General features: G+C 36.3%; 1 protein-coding gene and 3 non-coding genes across 7 annotated transcripts; 1 reads left to right on the top strand and 3 right to left on the bottom strand.

The window, feature by feature from the left end:
- Nucleotides 1-1,277: 1,277 nt before the first annotated feature.
- Nucleotides 1,278-1,349, bottom strand: Trnam-cau. Its single transcript has one exon. It is a non-coding gene; the product is annotated as a tRNA-Met (tRNA).
- A 496-nt stretch (nucleotides 1,350-1,845) lies between these two features.
- Trnam-cau lies at nucleotides 1,846-1,917 on the bottom strand. Its single transcript has one exon. It is a non-coding gene; the product is annotated as a tRNA-Met (tRNA).
- A 640-nt stretch (nucleotides 1,918-2,557) lies between these two features.
- Trnam-cau lies at nucleotides 2,558-2,629 on the bottom strand. The gene has a single exon. It is a non-coding gene; the product is annotated as a tRNA-Met (tRNA).
- A 1,496-nt stretch (nucleotides 2,630-4,125) lies between these two features.
- LOC117334323 (ubiquitin-associated protein 1-like) lies at nucleotides 4,126-16,346 on the top strand. 4 transcript variants are annotated; one of them, XM_033893864.1, is made up of 9 exons: nucleotides 4,126-4,228; nucleotides 6,509-6,561; nucleotides 6,887-6,960; nucleotides 7,554-7,613; nucleotides 8,105-9,289; nucleotides 10,724-10,756; nucleotides 12,607-12,843; nucleotides 13,441-13,542; nucleotides 13,822-16,346. In XM_033893864.1, the coding sequence occupies exons 2-9, from the start codon at nucleotides 6,525-6,527 to the stop codon at nucleotides 13,945-13,947; spliced, it is 1,854 nt and encodes a 617-aa protein (XP_033749755.1). In that variant the 5' UTR covers nucleotides 4,126-4,228; nucleotides 6,509-6,524; the 3' UTR covers nucleotides 13,948-16,346. The 4 variants fall into 4 exon arrangements, with proteins under 4 accessions (XP_033749755.1, XP_033749754.1, XP_033749756.1 ...); XM_033893863.1 differs by lacking the exon at nucleotides 4,126-4,228 and adding an exon at nucleotides 5,958-6,176; XM_033893865.1 differs by lacking the exon at nucleotides 4,126-4,228 and adding an exon at nucleotides 5,960-6,171.
- The last annotated feature ends 6,116 nt before the right edge of the window (nucleotides 16,347-22,462 follow it).

Raw genomic sequence — 22,462 nt, 5'->3', positions numbered from 1 at the left:
CACTAGCCGGTAAATAGACCTCATTTACCAAGGACTGGACCTCACTAGCCGGTAGCTAGACCTCATTTACCGTGGACTGGACCCCACTAGCCGGTAGTTAGACCTCATTTACCGTGGACTGAACCTCACTCACCGGTAGTTAGACCTCATTTTCCATGGACTGAACCTCATTAGCCGGTAGATAGACCTCATTTACCGTGGACTGGACCCCACTAGCCGGTAGTTCGACCTCATTTACTGTGGACTGGACCTCACTAGCCGGTAGTTAGACCTTATTTACCGTGGACTGGACCTCACTAGGCGGTAGTTAGACCTCATTTACCGTGAATTGAACCTCACTCGCCGGTAGTTAGACCTCATTTACCGAGGACTGGGCCTCATTAGCCAGTAGGTAGACCTCATCTACCGTGGACTGGACCCCACTAGCCGGTAAATAGACCTCATCTACCGTGGACTGGACCTCACTCGCCGGTAGTTAGACCTCATTTACCGTGAACTGAACCTCACTCACCGGTAGTTAGACCTCATTTACCGAGGACTGGGCCTCATTAGCCAGTAGGTAGACCTCATTTACCAAGGACTGGACCTCACTAGCCGGTAGATAGACCTCATTTACCATGGACTGAACCTCACTAGCCGGTAGATAGACCTCATTTACCATGGACTGAACCTCACTAGCCGGTAGATAGACCTCATTTACCATGGACTGAACCTCACTAGCCGGTAAATAGACCTCATTTACCATGGACTGGACCTCACTAGCCGGTAGATAGACCTCATTTACCGTGGACTGGACCTCACTAGCCGGTAGTTAGACCTCATTTACCGTGGACTGAACCTCACTTCTAGTTACGGGCTAGTGAGGTTCAGTCCATGGTAAAAGAGGTCTATCTACCGGCTCCTCATTTACCGTATGCTTAGTATTTCAATGTGATAGACACTGTTACTCTCAGTTCACTGATATACAAATTTATACATATTTGTATCCCCCCCCCCCATATTATGTTATAGATATTATTACACTCATCGTGCTATGATATACAAGTGTATATATAATCTATAATGTAATAGACACTGGTTCACTCAGCTTAGCCAATCGTGGATGGTTGGACTTCATTAACCGATATGCCCTAAATGTCCTTATACACTAGTAGGATAAAACGTATGTAAAAACACACCTAGGCTGTTACATTTGAATTATGTGTGTGTGCATTTATCTTATTTATGATATTATATGAACGAATATTTAATAAAATTAAAAAAAAAAAAACCCGTCATAGCAGAGCGAGGTTTCGATCCTCGGACCTCTGGGTTATGGGCCCAGCACGCTTCCACTGCGCCACTCTGCTGCGTGGCTACCTACGGTGGAAATGATTGCATCACAAAAATTCTCTGTCGTAAAGTACGAGTTGTTTCCCTTGAACTTGTATGTATACTTGCCATCCATTTCATTCTAAAAAAAAATACAAAAAACATAAAAAAAAATAAAATAAAAAAAATACTGATTGTATTCGATTGTATTTTATACACTATATCCCTATCCAAAGCAAAAAAACTGATAATAAGATTTAATATATTGTAAATAAAGGAAATTTCACATGGTCTATATTATGTATTCTGCTTTGCCTCTACAGTAAACGTACGTATGTACCAGAGTAAATAATTATATTTAAGGGAAGAGACGGTGGATAAGTAACAAAGGCGAAACACTCAATTCGAAAATTTTATATTACATCATATATCAAATTTGCCTCTATTGGGGCTCTTTTTTGTTTTTCCTTTCTGACTTTTCTTCTCTTTTGTCTATTTGAGAACATTTTAGTAACACAGGTAAAAAAATCATCTTAGCAGAGCGAGGTTTCGATCCTCGGACCTCTGGGTTATGGGCCCAGCACGCTTCCACTGCGCCACTCTGCTATATGTACTGACAAGATACATAGAACACTATTCAATATAGTATCGGAAACACGCCACAGGACATATCGATCTCATTTCAATAGTATTGCATCAGAAAAATCCTCTGTCGTAAAGTAAGAGTTGTTTCCCTTGGTCTATCTAAACTCCTTAAATCCTAACACAAGGAATTACCATCCATTTGATTCAAATGCTGTTGTATTGTATTCGATTGTATTGTATACACTAAATCCCTACTTAAACCACAAATTGATAATAAGATAAAATAAATTGGAAATAAAGAAAGGGAAAAGACGACAGGATTAGTAACAATTAAAGGTAACAAATTCAATCCGAAAAACACTACAGATTTATTCTATATTATACATATAATTTGCCGCTATGGGGACCCTATTTTCTATTTCCGTGTCAAAACAACACTTCGTCAAATGTTACACTATGCTCCCAACCCCCACCCCAATACCCTTTTTTTCTATACTTGAGAACATTTTATTTATCAATTAGCATCTATATGTTCTTACATTGTATGTTCATATTTCAGCGAAATCCTATTATCATTTTTAATACATCTGTGCAATAATAAAACGATAATAGTACACATAAATATGTTACCGTGATGTCGCTTTAAAACAGAAAAACAACTTAGCAGAGCGAGGTTTCGATCCTCGGACCTCTGGGTTATGGGCCCAGCACGCTTCCACTGCGCCACTCTGCTATATAAATTCTGAATACCATTCAGAGGAATATTGGAAATACGCCACTGCATGGGGTATCGATCTCATCGGAAAATATTTGGTCATGTTGTATTATACCAGTTGTTTCCCTTTATTCAGTAAGAACACTATCAATCGGAACAACTCTCTTTCCTCTGTCAACGTCCGGTAGAAAATGACGAGGTTATAATTGCAAAACTATATTTCCTGCCCTCCCCAATCATTCCAGCCACCTTAAGCTAACACTCCATACTTAAAATTTCGATTTTCACTAAAGTTGATTGATACTATTTGATTCTGCATAATTTACGGGCCTGGCAAGCTTCCACTGCTCTAGATGCTGTTGTAGAGGATTTTTGTCTATTTTTTTATTTAACACTTATAGGATATAAGGAATTTACAAAGTGTCAAAATATTTTTTCCGCTACCACAATAGCTATCTCTGCTCCGAAACTGAGTAACATTTCTTATCAAATAGCACCAATATTGGACAATTTCAGCTCTATTAGCTTGATTGAATATCCATGTTCGAAAACATCACTTTCATGCTGATTCTGATAGAAGTTTGACCAATCCAGTACATCCACGTGATTTATGACACTGAATTAATTTTGATTAATCCTATTATACAGAGTTCGGGGTAAGTTTAGATATGACAAAACTTCCGAAGTGAATTCTTGTTCCGTAGTCCCAATGTCAAGGTCACTTTTAATCAAGTGCATTTGATTTTTAATAAAAGCAGATATTGCAATCAGTTACATGTATATTAGTATTGGACCATCTATATATAGTTGTCCGCTCCAAAATATACCAAAATAAGAATAAATACATATCAAGCATCAACATTAGTTAAGTTCAAATAGCTTATTTTGTCCATATATCTCTTTATAATCCCTCTTAAAAATATTTTAAAAATTGAAGTACATTATTTACTAAATGTAAAGGGAATGAACTCACCGGAACGTGAAAACCGACCTATTTTCTATCATAGTTCATTTTCTCCACTAGCATCGGATTTTAATCATGCATGGCAAGACCACAATTTATGTATTAGGATACCTAGAATGTCACTGAGTTTTGCCTGAAAAATGCTATAGAATGGTTAGCCCTAATTTCCTCCGACTCTGTCACCATGCCTACACCAGACATGGTAACAGGGCCAGAGGAAACTCGGGCTAGCCCTACACCAGACATGGTGACAGGGCCAGAGGAAACTCGGGCTACCCCTTTACCAGACATGGTGACAAGGCCAGGGGAAACTCGGGCTACAAAATTGTCTATTAGGCCTACTTTCCATGGAATATTGTTTTGTCATTTTTTTATTTTTTTTTTAATTTTATCAAAAAGATGCATTTAGACGATTTTTTTGTGTATAATCATGGTACACACAGTATGTACTGTATATAGTCTAATTTTGAATTAAATAAACTAACAAGGTTCTCAAACAGGCCTTAAAGAGTAAACAGCGCGGTGACTCAATGCGTTACCTGTATGAGTAAAATTATTGTAATCAGAGTTACCTCCCCTCGGACATGACAGCTGACGATGACATCATAGAAAAACATGGAGGACGACTGCACACACTGAGGGACAGAACCAGGGTAAGGGATGAAGATGGCGTGTCTGTGATGTTTGCAATTATCGCCAAACTACCGAATCGACACACATTTTAAGTAACAGTATTTAAGACAAACTGAGAATTGAAATTTTACTTGAATGAGATGTAATTCGACTTGTAAACAAAGATGTAAAACGAAACTCGATTTTCAGCCGATGTTATTATGTTACGGCTAGCTAGATACATTGTTGTATCTGACACTTCCTAGAAGATATCGTGTTTACTATTTCGTGAATCCTGAACTAAGAAATCAGTGCAGAATGACTATGTTACTGTATATATACTGCACTTACTGTTTTGACATCTCATTGATATATTAGACATAATCTGGATATAATCATATGATATATTAGACATAATCTGGATATAATCATATAAATCCCTAAAGTTTCATCGATATTATATATATATATATACAGTGTAGGTCCTATAGATCTTCATCAAATCACTTGTATAATTGGTACATGTACAGTTTGTCCATTATAAGTAAAACGTTTTTCTAATTGTGTGATTTCCTGAAGTAAAATAACACTATATTGCCCGTTTTTCTGTTGAGTATTGATAATTATTTTTTGTTAATTTTTAAACAGGAGATAGATTTTACAAAATAGTTGTTGAATAAAGTATTACATATATGGTGTCAAGAGAAAAGAAATAGCCGGTTCCAAATTGAGAAATAGCAGGTTGCTTTAGCTGGCAACGGTTTTAAGTAGGAGTGGTGTAAACAAAATATTACATTTTATTTCAGTATAAAATGTAATAATGGAGAGCCTTAGGCTAGCGGGAATTTCTCTTCAGCCGATACACAATGTACTAGTGGTAGTGCGTTTGATACACAATGTACTAGTGGTAGTGCGTTTGATACACAATGTACTAGTGGTAGTACGTTTGATACACAATGTACTAGTGGTAGTACGTTTGATACACAATGTACTAGTGGTAGTACGTTTGATACACAATGTACTAGTGGTAGTGCGTTTGATACACAATGTACTAGTGGTAGTACGTTTGATACACAATGTACTAGTGGTAGTACGTTTGATACACAATGTACTAGTGGTAGTACGTTTGATACACAATGTACTAGTGGTAGTGCGTTTGATACACAATGTACTAGTGGTAGTGCGTTTGATACACAATGTACTAGTGGTAGTGCGTTTGATACACAATGTACTAGTGGTAGTGCGTTTGATACACAATGTACTAGTGGTAGTGCGTTTGATACACAATGTACTAGTGGTAGTGCGTTTGATACACAATGTACTAGTGGTAGTGCGTTTGATACACAATGTACTAGTGGTAGTGCGTTTGATACACAATGTACTAGTGGTAGTGCGTTTGATACACAATGTACTAGTGGTAGTGCGTTTGATACACAATGTACTAGTGGTAGTGCGTTTGATACACAATGTACTAGTGGTAGTGCGTTTGATACACAATGTACTAGTGGTAGTGCGTTTGATACACAATGTACTAGTGGTAGTGCGTTTGATACACAATGTACTAGTGGTAGTGCGTTTGATACACAATGTACTAGTGGTAGTGCGTTTGATACACAATGTACTAGTGGTAGTGCGTTTGATACACAATGTACTAGTGGTAGTACGTTTGATACACAATGTACTAGTGGTAGTACGTTTGATACACAATGTACTAGTGGTAGTGCGTTTGATACACAATGTACTAGTGGTAGTACGTTTGATACACAATGTACTAGTGGTAGTACGTTTGCTTGTAGAGCTTGAGGTCACTTACATGTACAGTATATAGCTAGTTTATTACTCATTTGGCCAATAGTAATTAATTCCTATTACACATTTTGTGTTGTTGATATCACTCCATGTGAAAGTGATCGAAGATTGAAAGCTAAAGAACTTGGGTTGTGGTCCGTTGTCTTTTGGGGGCAAAGACATTATGAAGGAAAGAGTAATGTAAACTCTGAGCTCATTAAAAGCTTTTCTTTACAATATATTTATATATTGACTTCTTCTATTCCATGGAATATGCCTTTAGTTCAGTGTACATGTTTTTTCGCTAGATCTTCATCAGTTTTAAGTCTCTTGTAATTTAAACTTCATGTCCCTTATGTTTTCGTTATGGAAATGATGTTGCCCATGTAATGCCACAAGCCTCTCATCATCGGAAATAGATAATTACACCTGTAACAGGAGGGAGAATAATGTCTTTTCCACCATTCAAGATGTCTTTATTATTGTAAAGAAATATTGCTAACAAAAGTTTTTATTTGTTTTTGTGATTTCAGAAATATTGTGTCCACCATGGCTTACAGGGACTTCCACCGAGAAAATAGTGAAGGTCAGTATAATCATTTTTCTAAAATTGCTCTCTATCATCTTTGTTTTTAAAAAAATCTGTTTTGGAAAACAGATATCAACAAGCCATCAAGTGCACTGTTTACCCCAAATTTGTAGACAGGAGATGGACAAACACAATATTTTCAAATGTAAGTATTACTTTGATTAACATTATTATGACTAGTTCATGATCAATTATCTTTTAATCTCTTCACATTCAGGCATATTCAATTTGAGGTCAAATTTCATGATATTGTTTCAACTGGTGTCTCAATCACCCTGTTGCCTAAGTAGACTACTGGTAATTATGTGGATTTATTTTCCAGTGTATGGTTCATCTATATCCTACCTAGATGGGGTGCCCTTCAAGATCAGTTCTGCATTTAAACCGCCAACAAAGGTACCATTTATAATTCTTTTGAAATTTTAATACAACTTTTACTGTAATGTATAAACTGGAAGTAAAATAATTTTTCACTTTTTCAACAAACTACAGAATCATGATATCAGACATGGACAATGACCTTGACCTGTATATGAAGGTCATATCACTCCTTTACTAAGATCTAGAAAAGCTGATGTTGGCTGTAGATCACAATAAGTAATGGTTTCACAGACTTTGATTGGAAAGAATAGTAGTTAAACCTTGATGGATTTCAAGCCAGTCTGATAAAATGTTTTCAGAATTATTTGCAATAAAACTTAAATAGTTCAAATGAGATTTGTAAAATTGTTTAAGCGTGCCAGACGGTCAATGAAATGAAATCTTTGAATTGTTTCATAGATCTCATATGTAATGGAAATTTATATAATATTCTCAATGCTATAGTTACATTAAATACATAAATATTTAACTTCACAATTACCACTGTATTTAGACTTTTCCATTTATCATATCTAAATATGCATGTATTGTAAATAAATCAACAAAGACATATATGTTGATTGACAATACTTTTGAGTGTTTCTTCACAGTGGATTTCTTTGTTACAGGTTCAGCTGCCTTCCACACTCATGAGGAAAACAAGGGTGGCGGCTACAAGACATGAACAGGTAGATAGTGTAAGGGACCTACACCTGATGCACTAGTGTGAATTTTGGCTCGATGGGCAAGAATTCAATAAAAATGTATCATAATTAAGGTTTTTGCCATGTCTATTCATGCACCCATCTGTCGGTCTGATCTATTGTCCAACTGTCCTGTATTACTTATACTGACAATTTTGATGAAAATTTGTTTGCTTATTTAACATACCATTCTTAAGTTTTGTTCAAAGGTTGAATTAAATGTTACTAAAAACAGAATTTCCCAAAACTTCACAGGAATGTGTATATATTTCAAACCATCCTTCAGGCCTATATTCCAGCTATATCAAATGCCATATGTTAAAATCAATGATACACAAATAATAAATATTGCAGCTTTAAACATGCATTTTTCTCACTCATGACTTTTAACAAGATCATACACAGTACCTAACATCTAGCAATAGGTATTGTGAGTCATACTAACTTTCTCTAGTTATGTCTCCTTGCTGTTCCAGTACTCATTTGAAATAGAGGAGGGCGTCCTTCAGTGGGCTCATGAAAGGGAGAGACAGTTAGAGGCACAGAAACGGGAAGAAGAAGAACGTAAACAAATAGCCAATCAGATTCGTGAACAGGAAAGCCAGAGATCAAGTTCCGATGACTCGGAGCCTGAAGACGAATGGTTAGCATCCCACCAGAGTTCTGGGCCTTCATTGCCTGGTGGTCAATCTGCGGCGGCAGGAACTGGACCAGTTTCTGCAAGTTCAATGCCACTTCAGCCTCTAAAGGCAGGACTTAAAGGAAATGAAATACTGACTCCAACACCAATCCATACAGACGCAAACAGCCAGCACTCACACACTTCTAGTCAAAATGTGGATGTTTCACAGTTTGAAAATGTGGACGATCCTTTTGACATGTTTGAGCGCCAAACACTTAATGATATTGAGGAATTAAAGAGTGTGTTTTCTACCACAGACCCTAATGCAAAAACGACAGATACAAATTCTTGTAAGACTAACCAATCAGAAACTGAGAGCATATACGAAAATGTAAATTCAAACAATTCCAATAAGACTAATAATGTAGGCTGCCCACCTAATGGGTTAGTGAGTGGTTCACACGATCGTTCGGCAGAGGCTGGGGAGTATGTGCAAATAGATACTAAACAGTCTGAATGTGAGGGTCAAACAGCAACCTCAATAATAGATCATGGAAATTTACCGCCAATATCACAAACAAAGGATTTTCTTACTGGAAGAATTCCATTACCACCTATTGGAAGCAATGGTATGTCATCAGCAGGACATTCTGCACAAGAGGCTAGCTCAGTACCTCATTCTAACTACCAAAAAGATGTTCCTCTGTATGAGAATGTTGACTCTGCTTCGCTTTATGAAAATGTGCAAATATTACAGGACAACAGAGTGAGTTTCGATGCGAACAAATACTGCAGGAATAATCTGGACTCTCCAACACCACGTCGGAATCGACCCAACTATGTAAATGTGATGCCACATGGCCTAGGTACAGCTGGGACGATCGCGGAACCTGGAGAAAATCAAAGTGGCATGCGTAATGCTCTGAGTTCACCTGATATTTCAGGCATAAATAATATAGGCCTTCATGACTATGACAATACACGAAATATTTCACCAGTGTTTTCTCGATCTCCACCTCCTCGACCATCTTCACAACAGGTAAGGGAGATCAATGAAGATTTGTTTTTAATGTTCGAGCTATATACAAGTATATAAAAAGCTGGGGACATATACCTTGACTTTCTATGTGTTCTCGCTAAATAGGTAGATAAAAAGATGTGGACATACATCTTGACTTTCTATGTGTGTGAGCTGTATAGGTAGGTAAAAAGTTGTGGACATTCACATTGGCTTTCTGTGTGTGAGCTGTATAGGTAGGTAAAAAGTTGAGGACATACATCTTGACTTTCTATGTGTGAGCTGTATAGGTAGGTAAAAAGTTGAGGACATACATCTTGAATTTCTATGTGTGAGCTGTATAGGTAGGTAAAAAGATGTGGACATTCACATTGGCTTTCTGTGTGTGAGCTGTATAGGTAGGTAAAAAGATGGCAACATTCACATTGACTTTGTGTGTGTGTTTGAGCTGTATAGGTAGGTAAAAAGATGTGGACATACATCTTGAATTTCTGTGTGTGTGAGCTGTATAGGTAGGTAAAAAGATGGCAACATTCACATTGACTTTCTATGTGTGTGCGAGCTCGAGCTCGAACACGACCTTTATACAAAATGTAAAATAGATACAGGAGAGTTATAACAAGTTAATCTCTTGTACATCATATATGCAGTGAAAGCATTGCAATTTTTCCCGGAAGTGCTTTCAAACTATATATATTTCAACACTGCACACACAACTAACATGAATCATTTAGATACAAGACTTATAGATAAAGCTAGGATCAATGTTAACATCGAATTGGCAGTAAATTTTCTACATCGCTTTGGGAAATGTTGGAAACATTTATTGAACAAAATAACAGTTTTTGTTATTTTTTTTGCATCAGATTTTAATGCTTTTATTAGATTTCTTACAAATATTGATAAAGGTAGTCGAACTTTTCAAAACAAGTGTGTATGAGTATTTTGTGATGCGAGTATCGGTTCGGTATACCCGTACCGAGTACCGGTATCATCCAATTGCAACGCGAACCCTTTCGGTTTTAGAAGGAATTCATTCATAATATACCCAGTTCAAACTCTTTTAGCTACATGTGTTATGTGAAAATGTTGACTGAATCATTCCATTTAAGACATGTCTCAATGAGATTTGATAGGTGACTTGTTCATGTGATTAATTTGGTACATCTGTAATTAAATATAATTAAATTGAGATCCACGGTGAAATCACCTTCTCTAGAGAGGTCAAACCCAGACTACATATTGCTGGTAGACCATGTTCTAAATATATAAGTTCACCACTCTACTGTAAACCCCGGCTACATATATACTGGTAGACCATGTTCTAAATATATAAGTTCACCACTCTACTGTAAACCCAGGCTACATATATACTGGTAGGCCATGTTCTAAGTTCACCACTGTATGTGACATACAGATAAAATTTTACTGTGAAAGTGTGACTGTTATTCACAGGATCTGACAGTCATGTGTGAAGTAAACCCAGATGTAAGTACTGACTAGGGATCTCTCACCTGTTGGATACGCACTAGTGATGGGAATCAGTTCTGTTTCCACGTAATCAGAGATGCACATAATCTATTATAATAGGTTCTATAGAGTTATTTTGGTTTAATGATTCTCTTGTTACAATGATAGTTAAGTTTGAATCTGAAATCTCTAGGCTGTGAAATGTATATATTTATCAAATCAAAAGGACTGATTAAATATATATATATAGCATTTTCTTTTAATTGATGTACATACATACTGTATATGTGATTACCAAACACAAAAACTCATTCAACTTATATTTATGACATGGATAATATATTTGAAGTCATTTTAGTGTGCGAGTTGAACATTTTTCTAAATTATCCAGCTCATAAATAATATGAAGAATTATAATTCCACTATGAATGTATGAAAAAAATGTTAATTTAGGCATCGTTAAATTGGGTTTTGTTTCACAATCATATTATCATTTAATTTATGATCCCATCACTAGTACACACACACATTTACCAATGTAACATCATATAATTATATTTATCAATTAGTTATAAAACATTGTATTATAATTTCCAGGTACTGTATATAAATTATAATCACCCACATAATGAAATATGTATAGGGCATGCGCACCTGGGTGTATATTCAGTGAATGTGTATTACAGTAGTGGAGGTACCTGTACATGCTTTTTGATCAATAGACAATAGACAATAGACAATGTATTGATATATATTAAATTCAGTGTTAAGGACTTTTCTTTGTTGCCATAAATTATATTTTTCAAAACCTGGCTATCGAATACCAAATTAATTGCAATGTCATTTAATTCAATTGATTATTGATTGCAATTGAATGTAAAAGAGGTTGTTCAATGCAGGATAAATGAAATAACAAATATTTATTCAGAAATGTTTCAGGAATAAATAATAAAAATCTGTTATTTATCATGTGAAATCAAAATTGTCTTTATTTATAAAATCATGATTATATGAAGTTATGAACTAATACGTATACAACAGTCTTTGATGTAGAATATCTGTACATGCATGCACACTCTAGTCCTTGCTCACTGGTGGTGGTCTATATACAGTAGAACCTTGTTAGTCCACCTCAAATGACTATAGCTTATAGACAGAATACAAAAATGCTTGTTCCAATCAAATAGTTAGAAATAGCTTGATGCAACTTTCAATATATTTACAATCATGTAGACAGTGGTACATCTATATGTCATGAATCATTGCTGGACTAACAAGGTTTAACTGTTCTCGGATGTTTTACTGAAAAGAATATAATTCTCATTAGCACAGAAAATTTTCCAAATTTATTCACTATAATGAAAAGTTTGTGTAAAGGTACAGTTAAACAGGTATAATCAAATTTCATAGCTGGCAAGAATTTTCTCGGGAATGATCGATATCGACTCTATTGTACGTATACGAACTTAAAATTTCACATCACCAAATTTTAACTACATGTTTCTTAAATTTGAGATTCGGTTCTGATTCCTAATACTGATATCTCTATCAACATTTCTGGTAAATTTTGTGTTGGATTTGATATGATGATGCAAATTATATATACCGGTATGTATACATGTAATAATAAATTACTGGACATTATATACAGCTAAAGACTTTCTGGAGGTACCATTGTCATGGTATAGTGTGTCATTTACATTAAGTACCAGATTTCCTTGAAGACTTTTGATCGTTTGAATTTTGAAAAAAAAAATTACTTTAAATCAGGATCTAATTTATAATTCTTCAGTTTTTAAGCCATCCAGAAATGAGATCACGGCTGCAGTTTGACTTCATATTTTGAATAGTGTAATGAAATGTTACAGAGTTGGAACAAGTACCAGCCTCTGCCTGTCACCATTCCCAGTAATCAAGAAACCATCCCCAGTTCATTTTCCTCTAAGAGCAGCAGCAGCAGTGACCTTGCCAGTCCGTCTGAGGTTGACCCCTACCTTCGTCTTTCTCCGGAAGCTCAGCATGCAGTCAACAATCTTGTCAGTATGGGTTTCTCAAAACCACGATCTGCTCGTGCAGTAGAGAAGTTTGGGAAAGATGAAAAAGAGGTAAATTCAATGTCTCTTATCTAATTTTTCAAAACTTTAGTGGTTATGCAGTATACATGTTTGCCAGCAAAGGGCTATGAACCACCTATTCCTCTTCACCCTTGGCTTATGTATACATGTATATACATGTATATTATATAGCTATAAGTAAGTAAAAAATGCAAACATTTCTTAAAAGGAATATTTGGATTGTAACCCTTGTCTTAATAATCAAAGATTTTGTACTTATTAGTTGAATAACAAAATAATTTCTGAATAAGTGAAAATCTTATTAGCCTTTAAAAGGCAAACTATAGTCTTAAACTGAAAAAGACATCTAGACAAAATTTAGCATGTGTTGTATATAATAATTCCTGGACCATGATGTATAGATAGAAGGCAATCGTTAAGAATGAAAGAAATCTGTAAATTTGCATTGGATTTTATCCTAATTTGGCATGGAAATAAATGTATCTTACTTTCTTACTTCAGTCTCCAGGTGAGAGACAAGATAGTTTGTTCATGGGAAAATTGGTGCATTAATTTTGTAAGATTCTGAAGTTCCTTGTATTAATGTTGTTTAACAATGTTATTTACATTATTGTCTGGCGCTGTTAGGTGATTGACCACCTCTGTGGAGTGAACAATTTATCTGAGAAAGGATTTGACACCCACCATGCAGAAATGGTTTTACTTCTTTATAACAACAACCTCACCCGGGTAAGTTGTTATGGCAATGGTTTCTATGACAACCAGAGATAATCAAGGTACAAAAAACAAAAATGAAAAAAATGATTCTTTTGTTGATTGACGAAGAAAAATTAAATAATTTTGAATATAACTATTGCCTGCAGTACCAGTATACTAGAACTTCTAATGTAATGATTAATAAGAAATTGTCATGCTAAAGAAGTTGATTCTTAGGATAAAAATTGAAACTTATGAGGAATGAACACATCACTCTCTAAAGAAATTATTAAATACTTTCATTATTTTCAGGCTGAGAAATATTTAGATATGTTCCAACAGTTCAAAGAATTGGGTTTTAGCCATGACAGAATCAAAGAAGCATTAGTCACAAACAATCTGGACAGAGAGAAAGCCTTGGATTTCCTGACAACCTGACAGGAATCATGACCTCTCTTTGGTGACAACCCGAAGAACAAATCTCTAAAACGAAGGAAACTCACAGAAAGTACTGGACAGAGGAAACTTTGACCTTACAAAGTGTTCTGGATGCCTACCTTTGGTCAGATTATTTCCCTCGTTGAATGAAATAACAATGGACGCTGTCAGAAACATGCACAAGAATGTTACAAGCAGCTTTGTGATATTCCAAAGATATATTGAACTTTAACCTATTATTGGTAGTTATTTCCCATCAACTGTTATAGTGAAGGTGATTGATCATGTTTATGTAATGCACTCTGTTTTTATGGATCAAAGTAACAAGATTATAGCTATTTATTCAGATAATTATAGAACAGTCAGTGCTGTGGATAACAATTCATATCATTACAATTAAGACTGTTGTGAATTTGGCCATTTGTGATTGGACAAGAACAATCACATGTTGAGCTAATATTTTGTGATATTGACTTCGGGTGAAGTTGATATAACTTTCGTGACCTCAGACTATTATTTATGATGTCGTTGTCAAGGTGATGTGGGTAATGATACGGTAGATTATATAGATACAGATAATTTCCTTGATGAATCATTAAATTAACAGAGAATCCATAATTAATTCAAAAACTATTTATCATCTTCAGTTTTTGTGATTATGGATATTTGATAACTTTTGAATCATGATAGTGTTTACCTTTGTGTCTGTTAAAATAGCAATCCTTGGGTTAATAGAAATCCATATTCACCTCAACCAAAGATGATAATTGTATATAGATTACTATGTTTGATATGTACCATGTATCTGTCAATCAGAAATACATTTAGATATTTATTGTGACGTGGGTAATTTTGGTTCTAATCAATAAGGTACAATAATAAATATGTACTGATTTTGGCACACTCAAATTTTACCACAAAATATTAAAACAGATTAGCAGAATTATGAATTAGTGTGCTAACAATGCTTTCCATAGAAAACATTGTAAAGAAACTAAAATTAGTGCAATCATAATCTAGAACAATTCTTCAGAGTGTCAAAATCACCAAAACAAGATTAATACTAAATTATGTACATCTACAGTATCAGAATATTGTTGTCAGACATACAAAAATATAAAATTTCATTACACTTAAGTTTAATGTAGATTTGTATTCTAAAACTGAACATGAATTGTGTAACGATATAACTAAATTATTTACTGGTATGGTACCCTTATAAGTTCCAATATAACTGTGATGGAAGGAACATTACCAGACAAAACATCTTATTTTCACATACGTTGTATACATGTGTATATCCATCAAAACAGATTTTATCAATATTCCCAATTTTGAGGACGAACTTGATTTCTGTAGAATTTTGGAATAAAATTTAAATGAATTGAAGTATTCTTGCTTTCTGATCTGTCTTTATTCATCACACCTTATACATTAACATTTTCACATCTCTTCTGTAAAACACACATGCATACAGCAATTTTATTACATCTCAAATTTGCATAAAGCTTCTATGGCCAATAGTGAACTACGTTTATTTGATTTGAACCTTGATGGGCTGACACAGGGAACATTTTATTTTGAAATTTTTTTTTACTTCAGACCTTCTTGGGTTTTGTTTAAGATATCAACAAAAAACAGCGACAGTTTATAAGTAGGTCCCCAACTTTGTTTTATCAAACAAAGCATATTGGTTAAAAAGGGGAGCAAATTGTTGCTTGACAAAGGAAAGGGGCATTTTTGAGAAAAAAAAGTGTTCAATTGCTGTATGTGTTTAAGATAAATAACCTTTCAAAAAGTAAAACCTGCCTTCTCTGCTTTACATATACTAAATATCTTGCTTTGTGTACAGGATTATTTCAATATTTTGTCCCAATTGCAAAAACTTACTTCACATTTCAGGTAACCATTTAGGCCCAAGGCCATCTTGTTCTTTACATTAGGTACTGTATGATACCTGTTCAGCATCAAAATATATGAAAAAAATGTCAAGATTTCCTTGTAATATTATGCTGGCCCCAGTTGCTAAAAAAAACTGAAGAAAAGAAGTAATTGAAATTGGTCAAGTGCTAAAGGGAAAATAATGAAGTCTAAGAATTTACATTGACACAATGATATAATATTAGTTGTTATGCATGATTTGTTTTAATTGTTGTAGTCCTCAATACAAATTGCTTAGTATTGGTAAATATAAATATCTTAAATAGTTTGGAAAATATAAAGAGTAGCACATGTTTGATCTGGCCCTGCTTTAAAAAGAAATCTCAACACTTAAGTATTTTTATACAAGCGGGGCCTGGAGTGCTAATTGGGGCTGATATTTTGATATGGATATTACAATGTACTGATAATGGGACTTTGTTTACTATGGTAACTGGGTAAATAAAATGTAATACCTGTCAGAGCCTTGTTTTACTGCCTTTGTATTGAAGAAGAGTTTTATAAGGTAATTAAGCCTCTGCATGACTTGTGTAAACGTAAACTTTATTTATTTTTACAATTTGATAAGTTAATACAACTTATTCTAATCATGCTTGTTGGCCCGAATGGAAGTGCAGGCCTCGTTATAAGAAGACGCCAGTGAAAACCCACGAGCTTGGGCAGATAGCCTTGTGTCTATTCGCGTCCTATCGGGGAATCAAACCCCCGACGCCTATGTGAAAGGCAAGTGTCCTACCACTGTGTCACCTGACCACCCAACTTATTTGGGGACATATAGTGTACATGTTTTACCAAGCATTTTTCTGTTCATTTGTCCATCTGTCAAGCCATTTTAAGATATAGCATGTAGTAATGAAGTCATGGACAGATGATTTTAATCAAGATTGCCGTGCACACAGATATTCCAACTAGGATTTCCTTCAAACAATGCTACATTTCCGACTGGGTTGTTGAAATTCTTCTTATTACCGGTAAATGTTCTCATATAAGACCAAAAACTATGTACCAGATAAGAGGCATGGTATGATAGAATTTCTTTCAGAATTAATTATTTATTCACTTTAAATTCAACAGATAAAAGGGAAGCTAAAAAAAAAATTGCAAAACAAGTTACATTGTATATCAACTTATATTAATTACGCTTGTTGGCCTAGATTGAAGCGCACAAGGGGTCTTACTGGGGAGGAAATCAGAGAACATAGGGAAAACACATGGTCAGGCAGGTCACCCCCATACCTTTTACGTCTGGTCAGGAAATCGAACCCAGGCCGCCGAGGTGAAAGACAAGTGTGTTACCACTGTGCCATCCAACCATCCAACCAAGCTCAAACTTTTGGAGGATGGTAATAGTGGGAAGTATGTAACTTCTGGTATTGTATAGAAATATACAACAGGCTATTCTTGTTTTCAAATGATTGTAAGATTTACTCATTGTTGGAGATGTAGCAATTTTACCCTTTGTCATTTTGGAGTCTTTGACACAAAAGTACGAAACCAAGATTGGAATATTCTTTTCTCTAACCCTGAACAGGGATATCCCCAAGTTTACCGGGGTGAGATTTCCTTTTCTCCTACCCTGAACAGGGATATCCACAATTTTACCTGGGTAAGATTTCCTTTTCTCTTACCCTGAACAGGGATATCCACAATTTTACCTGGGTAAGATTAAGGATATCCACAATTTTACCTGGGTAAGATTTCCTTTTCTCTTGCCCTGAACAGGGATATCCACAATTTTACCTAGGTGAGATTTCCTTTTCTCTAACCCTGAACAGGGATATCCACAATTTTACCGGAAAAAAATGTGTGACGTCAACATTACCGATAGATTGATGGTAAAACTGAAGTTTCCATTACCGATATGTCAATGCAATGGTGTATCCAAACTTTCTATTACCGATAGGTTGATGGTATAGTTTCCATTACCGATAGGTCGATGGTATATCTAAGGTGTCCATTACCGATATGTCAATGGTGTATCCAAACTTTCTATTACCGATAGGTCGATGGTATATCTAAAGTTTCCATTACTGATAGGTCGATGGTATAGTTTCCATTACAGATAGGTCGATGGTATAGTTTCCATTACCGATAGGTCGATGGTATAGTTTCCATTACCGATAGGTCGATGGTATAGTTTCCATTACCGATAGGTCGATGGTATAGTTTCCATTACTGATAGGTTGATGGTATATCTAAAGTTTCCATTACCGATAGGTCGACGGTATATCTAAGGTGTCCATTGCCGATATGTCAATGGTGTATCCAAAATTTCTATTACCGATAGGTCGATGGTAAATCTAAAGTTTCATCACCCAAAGGTTGGTTCTTCTAACCATATTTTGTCCGTCGTCGTCCGTTGTGCATCAAGCGTTGTCTGTCGTCTCTCATGCGTCTGCAAACAATTTACAATTTCAACTTCTTCTAAGAAACCCTTGAACCGATTTCATTGATACATTGCAGGAAGCTTTCATGGTTAAAAGCCAACCAAAATTGTGAATTGTATGGTCCCCAATCCTCAGGAGGTTGAGTTGTGGGACTAAAGAGGGTGAAATTGACAGAAATTTCAAAATTTCGTCTCAGGTCCCTAATTAGGCAGAATAAAATACTCCTAAGGTGCTTCACCAAAATTTTGAATTTCATGACCCTGGGGTCTCACGTTTGTCCCTGGGGAGGGGGTAAACTTTACTGTAGTTTATATAGGAAAATAACATTTTTGACTATAATTTATTGGATTTCTAATTGAATTAATTCTAAATTGGTTGGGATAACAGTTTGGTGGTAGGCACCACCCCTGGAGCTGATGGGTGGGTCCGAAAATGGTCAAATTGACTTAGATGGGTCTCTTGTTAACATTCATTGTGCTGTTGATGGTGTTCGAACACGGAAAATAGGTTACCAGAAAAGTCTGGGAGAAAATGACTACGTGTGCACATGTGCTGCCGATGGAGAAATCCCTACCCTCTGGTTTAGAATGTAAAGTTTAATAATTTGTAAAGTCCCTTTGTTAAATCTAAAACTGTTGACACTAGAGTTGATGTTTCGATCTACATTATGCCATGATATATGGACCTTGGGTTGGAAATTCGTGTGATGTCCCTGTGGCCAGCGAGTGACATTCTGTTGTTGTTTTCCCCAGTAAATCCCATCTGTACAAGGTATACACAGTTCATCCTAGGGTCAAGATCAGGGAGTTTATAAAAATAGAATTTTGAATCTTGAGATTGTTAAGGGGAGGTGATATAATTTATTATTATCGTACACTTAAATGTTAGGTAGATAACGTTATTCTTCATGAACATGTGACTATGGTCTATACCTATATATGTATCATACACTTACAGGTATGGGAGATATAAACACAGGTACGGGGAATACTGATATCCTACACAGGTATGGGGAATACAGATATCCTACACAGGTATGGGGAATACAGATATCCTACACAGGTACGGGGAATACAGATATCCTACACAGGTATGGGGGATACAGATATCCTACACAGGTATGGGGGGATACAGATATCTTACACAGGTATGGGGGATACAGATATCCTACACAGGTATGGGGGATACATATATCCTACACAGGTATGGGGGATACAGATATCCTACACAGGTATGGGGAATACAGATATCCTACACAGATATCCTACACAGGTATGGGGGATACAGATATCCTACACAGGTATGGGGGATACAGATATCCTACACAGGTATGGGGGATACAGATATCCTACACAGGTATGGGGGATACAGATATCCTACACAGGTATGGGGAATACAGATATCCTACACAGGTATGGGGAATACAGATATAGCCTACACAGGTATGGGGAATACTGATATAGCCTACACAGGTATGGGGGATACAGATATCCTACACAGGTATGGGGAATACAGATATCCTACACAGGTATGGGGAAAACAGATATCCTACACAGGTATGGAGGATACATATATCCTACACAGGTATGGGGTACAGATATCCAACACAGGTATGGGGGATACAGATATCCTACACAGGTATGAGGGATACAGATATCCTACACAGGTATGGGGAATACAGATATCCTAAACAGGTATGGGGGATACAGATATCTTACACAGGTGTGGGGTATACAGATATCCTAAACAGGTATGGGGAATACAGATATAGCCTACACAGGTATGGGGGATACAGATATCATACACAGGTATGGGGGATACAGATATCCTACACAGGTATGGGAGATAAAGACATCCACATAGGTAAGGGAGATACAGATATCCACATAGGTATGGGAGATACAGATATCCACATAGGTATGATAGATACAGATATCCACATAGGTATGGGAGATACAGATATCCACATAGGTATGGGAGATACAGATATCCACATAGGTATGGGAGATACAGATATCCACATAGGTATGATAGATACAGATATCCACATAGGTATGGGAGATACAGATAGCCACATAGGTATGGGAGATACAGATATCCACATAGGTATGGGAGATACAGATATCTACATATGTAGGGGAGATAAAGATATCCACAAAGGTATGATAGATACAGATATCCACATAGGTAGGGGAGATACAGATATCCACATAGGTATGGGACATACAGATACCACATTGGTATGGGAGATACAGCTATCCACATTGGTATGGGGGATACAGATATCACATTGGTATGGGAGATACAGATATCCACATAGGTATGGGAGATACAGATATCCACATTGGTATGGGACATACAGATACCACATTGGTATGGGACATACAGATATCACATAGGTATGGGACATACAGATATCCACATAGGTATGGGACATACAGATATCACATAGGTAGGGGAGAAACAGATATCCACATTGGTATGGGAGATGCAGATATCCACAAAGGTATGATAGATACAGATATCCACATTGGTATGGGAGATACAGATATCAACATTGGTATGGGACATACAGATATCCACATAGGTATGGGAGATACAGATATCATATTGGTATGGGACATACAGATACCACATTGGTATGGGACATACAGATATCACATTGGCATTGGACATGCAGATATCCACATTTGTATGGGAGATACAGATATCCACATAGGTAGGGGAGATACAGATATCCACATTGGTATGGGAGATGCAGATATCCACAAAGGTATGGGAGGTACAGATATCCACATAGTTATGATAGATACAGATATCCACAAAGGTATGATAGATACAGATATCCTCATAGGTATGGGAGATACAGATATCCACATTGGTATGGGACATACAGATACCACATTGGTATGGGACATACAGATATCACATAGGTATGGGACATACAGATATCCACATAGGTATGGGACATACAGATATCCACATTGGTATGGGAGATACAGATATCCACATAGGTATGGGACATACAGATATCCACATAGGTATGGGACATACAGATATCCACATTGGTATGGGAGATACAGATATCCACATAGGTATGGGACATACAGATATCCACATAGGTATGGGACATACAGATATCACATAGGTAGGGGAGAAACAGATATCCACATTGGTATGGGAGATGCAGATATCCACAAAGGTATGATAGATACAGATATCCACATTGGTATGGGAGATACAGATATCAACATTGGTATGGGACATACAGATATCCACATAGGTATGGGAGATACAGATATCACATTGGTATGGGACATACAGATACCACATTGGTATGGGACATACAGATATCACATTGGCATTGGACATGCAGATATCCACATTTGTATGGGAGATACAGATATCCACATAGGTAGGGGAGATACAGATATCCACATTGGTATGGGAGATGCAGATATCCACAAAGGTATTGGAGGTACAGATATCCACATAGTTATGATAGATACAGATATCCACAAAGGTATGATAGATACAGATATCCTCATAGGTATGGGAGATACAGATATCCACATTGGTATGGGACATACAGATACCACATTGGTATGGGACATACAGATATCACATAGGTATGGGACATACAGATATCCACATAGGTATGGGACATACAGATATCCACATTGGTATGGGAGATACAGATATCCACATAGGTATGGGAGATACAGATATCCACATAGGTATGGGAGATAAAGACATCCACAAAGGTATGATAGATACAGATATCCACATAGGTAGGGAGATACAGATATCCACATAGGTATGGGACATACAGATACCACATTGGTATGGGAGATACAGCTATCCACATTGGTATGGGGGATACAGATATCCACATTGGTATGGGAGATACAGATATCCACATTGGTATGGGAGATACAGATACCACATTGGTATGGGACATACAGATATCCACAAAGGTAGGGGACATGCAGATATCCACATTGGTATGGGAGATACAGATATCCACATAGGTAGGGGAGAAACAGATATCCACATTGGTATGGGAGATGCAGATATCCACAAAGGTATGATAGATACAGATATCCACATAGGTTAGGGAGATACAGATATCCACATAGGTATGGGACATACAGATATCCACATAGGTATGGGACATACAGATATCC

Source organism: Pecten maximus, chromosome 9, assembly GCF_902652985.1.
Source record: "Pecten maximus chromosome 9, xPecMax1.1, whole genome shotgun sequence".
NCBI classification, from domain to species: Eukaryota; Metazoa; Mollusca; class Bivalvia; order Pectinida; family Pectinidae; genus Pecten; species Pecten maximus.
Note: the sequence above shows the minus strand (reverse complement) of the source record. Positions and strands in the feature narration are given on the sequence as shown.